The sequence below is a fragment of the Panulirus ornatus genome, chromosome 58 (assembly GCF_036320965.1).
Source record: "Panulirus ornatus isolate Po-2019 chromosome 58, ASM3632096v1, whole genome shotgun sequence".
In the NCBI taxonomy this organism is placed as follows: domain Eukaryota; kingdom Metazoa; phylum Arthropoda; class Malacostraca; order Decapoda; family Palinuridae; genus Panulirus; species Panulirus ornatus.
The window spans coordinates 29,727,116-29,730,015 of record NC_092281.1 but is presented as its reverse complement, the minus strand read 5'-3'; the positions used below and the strand labels follow the sequence as shown (position 1 = coordinate 29,730,015).

At 45.1% G+C, this 2,900-nt stretch overlaps 1 protein-coding gene across 1 annotated transcript; it reads left to right on the top strand.

Annotated features, from left to right (window-relative positions):
• The first annotated feature begins 451 nt into the window (after positions 1-451).
• On the top strand, positions 452-2,607 carry LOC139766812 (uncharacterized). The gene has a single exon (XM_071695732.1). It carries the CDS (start codon positions 1,088-1,090, stop codon positions 1,580-1,582), a length of 495 nt encoding a protein of 164 aa, XP_071551833.1. The 5' UTR covers positions 452-1,087; the 3' UTR covers positions 1,583-2,607.
• Positions 2,608-2,900: the final 293 nt, after the last annotated feature.

The window sequence follows — 2,900 nt, the reverse complement described above, 5'->3', positions numbered from 1 at the left end:
GGGTGTGTGGATGTGTGGATGTGTGTGTGTGTGTGTGTGTGTGTGTGTGTGTGTGTGTGTGTGTGTGTGTAAACATTTATCTGTCGATTCATTGATATTATAGCAGAGGCGGCGCTGTTGCAGATGTTAGCGAGCGTGGGTGTGGGAGGGGGCAGCTGCGCCGTGCGTGGTCGTCGCCAACATAAGGACAAGGGTCGCGTAATGGTCGTATATAAGCCGTCCAGACCATCCCCAGGCAGACCAGAACGAGGCACGACGGAACTACGACGACCTCCTGACGACATGAACCCACTGGTGAGTCCACGAGCAACACGGACCTGTACACACCACACTTGTTAGTCAATCTGTTCCATATCAAACTCCGAGATCAGTTTATAGAAAAATAGTTTATTGCTTCTCTAGTCATCAGTCACTGCCTTGATGATGAGCGAGCGATCAGTTTGTTGTCTCATAGTCCGCAAGTTGTTCCCTCAGGTCGATATGGATGTAGTTAGTAAAATCTCATATCCTCCTGAGATGCATCCTTAATCTACGTATGTAATGGTAATCGGACGGAAATGCTACACATTAAACAGTGCTACAAATCAATTGCAATCACACACTGTATTAAACAGTCGGGGTAGGACTGCATTTCTATCTACTTTTCCTCACTCACAGATTGAAGACTTCGACTGCATATGATTAATCCTCTTTTGCAATCACGTTCTGGTATCCCCAAGCCTAAAGTCTAACCCAGCCTATTTGCAGAAGCCAACCAATCTCTTGTACAGTTAACGTCTCTCCCCGACCCTTTACGACCTCTCGTAACGCAACCATATTATTTGTCGTACAACTTCACACTGGCAGATTTTGTTTTACATAAAAGATTGAAACTTGCTGTGTACGTATTAATTATGTGCATATGTCTGAAACCGTAATCTTGGTCCCCACCAACTATCACTGAATGCTGTCTCCTCTTCTCATGCTGAATCAGTACAACTAAAAACTACAGAGTATACATAAAGCCTTATAGTGTAATGGTTGTTTATAACAACGAAATATGTGAACATTCTTGTAAACGTTCTTTCCTCCGCAGGTACTCCTACCAATGTTTGTTGTGGGCTGTGTGGCCGCACCGACCGCAAGTACTGTGGCCTTCCTCGCCATCCCCCTGCCTTTGGCCGCGCCCCTGGCTGTGCAGCACGAGGTGACGGTTCCCATGCCTGCTGATGTAAAGCTCCTAATGATGGGCGAGGCACTGGCGGTGGCCCACCCTGTGGCCTCCACCGTGCCCGGGTACACCGCCCAGAGTGAGCTTCGTCAGGTGGAACACACTATCTCCAAACCTGAACCTGTTGAGGTTGACTTGAAGAGCCCTCCTGTCCTCACCACCTACACTGCCCACGCTGGCAATGAACCTGCTCTACCTGTGGCTGAGGTCAAGGCCCTTGAAGTCCCAGCCCTGGCTCTTATATCCTCCAACTTAGACCATCCCAGAAGAGGAGGCCGGCCGACCATGAAGAGCAGCTTGAGCAGATTCCTGTCAAGGCCTCGTCTGCTCTTCCTACTCCTTCACTTCCGACATCACTGTGGTCCGCCCTAAAATTCTCAATCTACGAGGATACCAGGGACGTCGCTGTGCCCGAGCTCGTCTGTAAAACAAGTGGGGCGAGTTTCATCCGCAGCATCTACGTGCAAGAGCCTTACACTGTGCCTTAGCCATACGTCGTTCCCTAGCCCTACAATGTCCTCGTGTCTGACCCCCAGTCCGTCCATATACAGCACCGTGCAGGTCTCCCTGTTGCCTATGGTCCTACCTACTGGGTCCTATCGTTGCCACAGAACACTGGAGACAGCGCCAGCTCCCACTGCCACCAGCAGCGGTAGACTGATCCTAAAGTCCCGCTGAACATATCCATTTGTATCATTCTCTAGATATCCTAAAAGCGTAATAAAGTTAAGTTACCTGTTTTGTATCTTTCATTACAATGGAAAATTTCATTGTCAGAGCTAACAAATACACTTACGATTAAAGAGAAATTTGCAAAAAGAAACAAGAAAACACTGAGGGTTGGATGTGTGGTGAAATAGCAGCTGCGGCACCATGTGCCATTATCCCTCAGTCACTAGAAAATGTGAAATGGATCTGGTCCTCCGACTTTATACTTGTAGAATGAATATGGATTTGTCCAGTGGACAGCGATCCGGGCGGAGACAAGCAACATTGAAGGTTTTCCTCACATTTCGTCGATTGGGAAGCTGCTACTGGAAATTTCAACTCTTTCATCCATTACTATGACTGATATTTGAACCAGTTAACAAACTGAATCCAAAATCAGAGCATTATATCGTCTGGGACCTGAATGTCACCGTCAGAGACCTGGATGTCGTTATGCAGATCCAGACAAGGTCTCTGAAAACTCATACCTTTAAAAAAAGTGTGCATCGTGGATAAGGACACAATTACCATCTCAACTGATTCAAGTTTTGAGTTATTTGGGTAAGTCATCCCGGGACACCAACCTGGTGGAGGGACAAGACATAGTACTGGACGTTACTGCAATGAAAGTGGAGAGGATTATACTTTTCTGACTCCTTTCGTAAAATCTACGAGTAGCTGTAGCAGAACTCAGGCTGACACTAAGAGAATACTAGAACTGTGATACCGTGGCCAAAAATCATTTTGTACAAACTGTTTGGGAAAACCAAGTGTATATATATATATATATATATATATATATATATATATATATATATATATATATATATATATATATATATATATATATATATATATATATTATATAAATATATAATAATCTACTGGTCCCCCAAATTGTTATAAACTAGTCACGGTCACTTCACCATTTAACGGCAGTGGAAACAAAAAGTTTTGATGGTTACCTCATCTGATCGTGAGA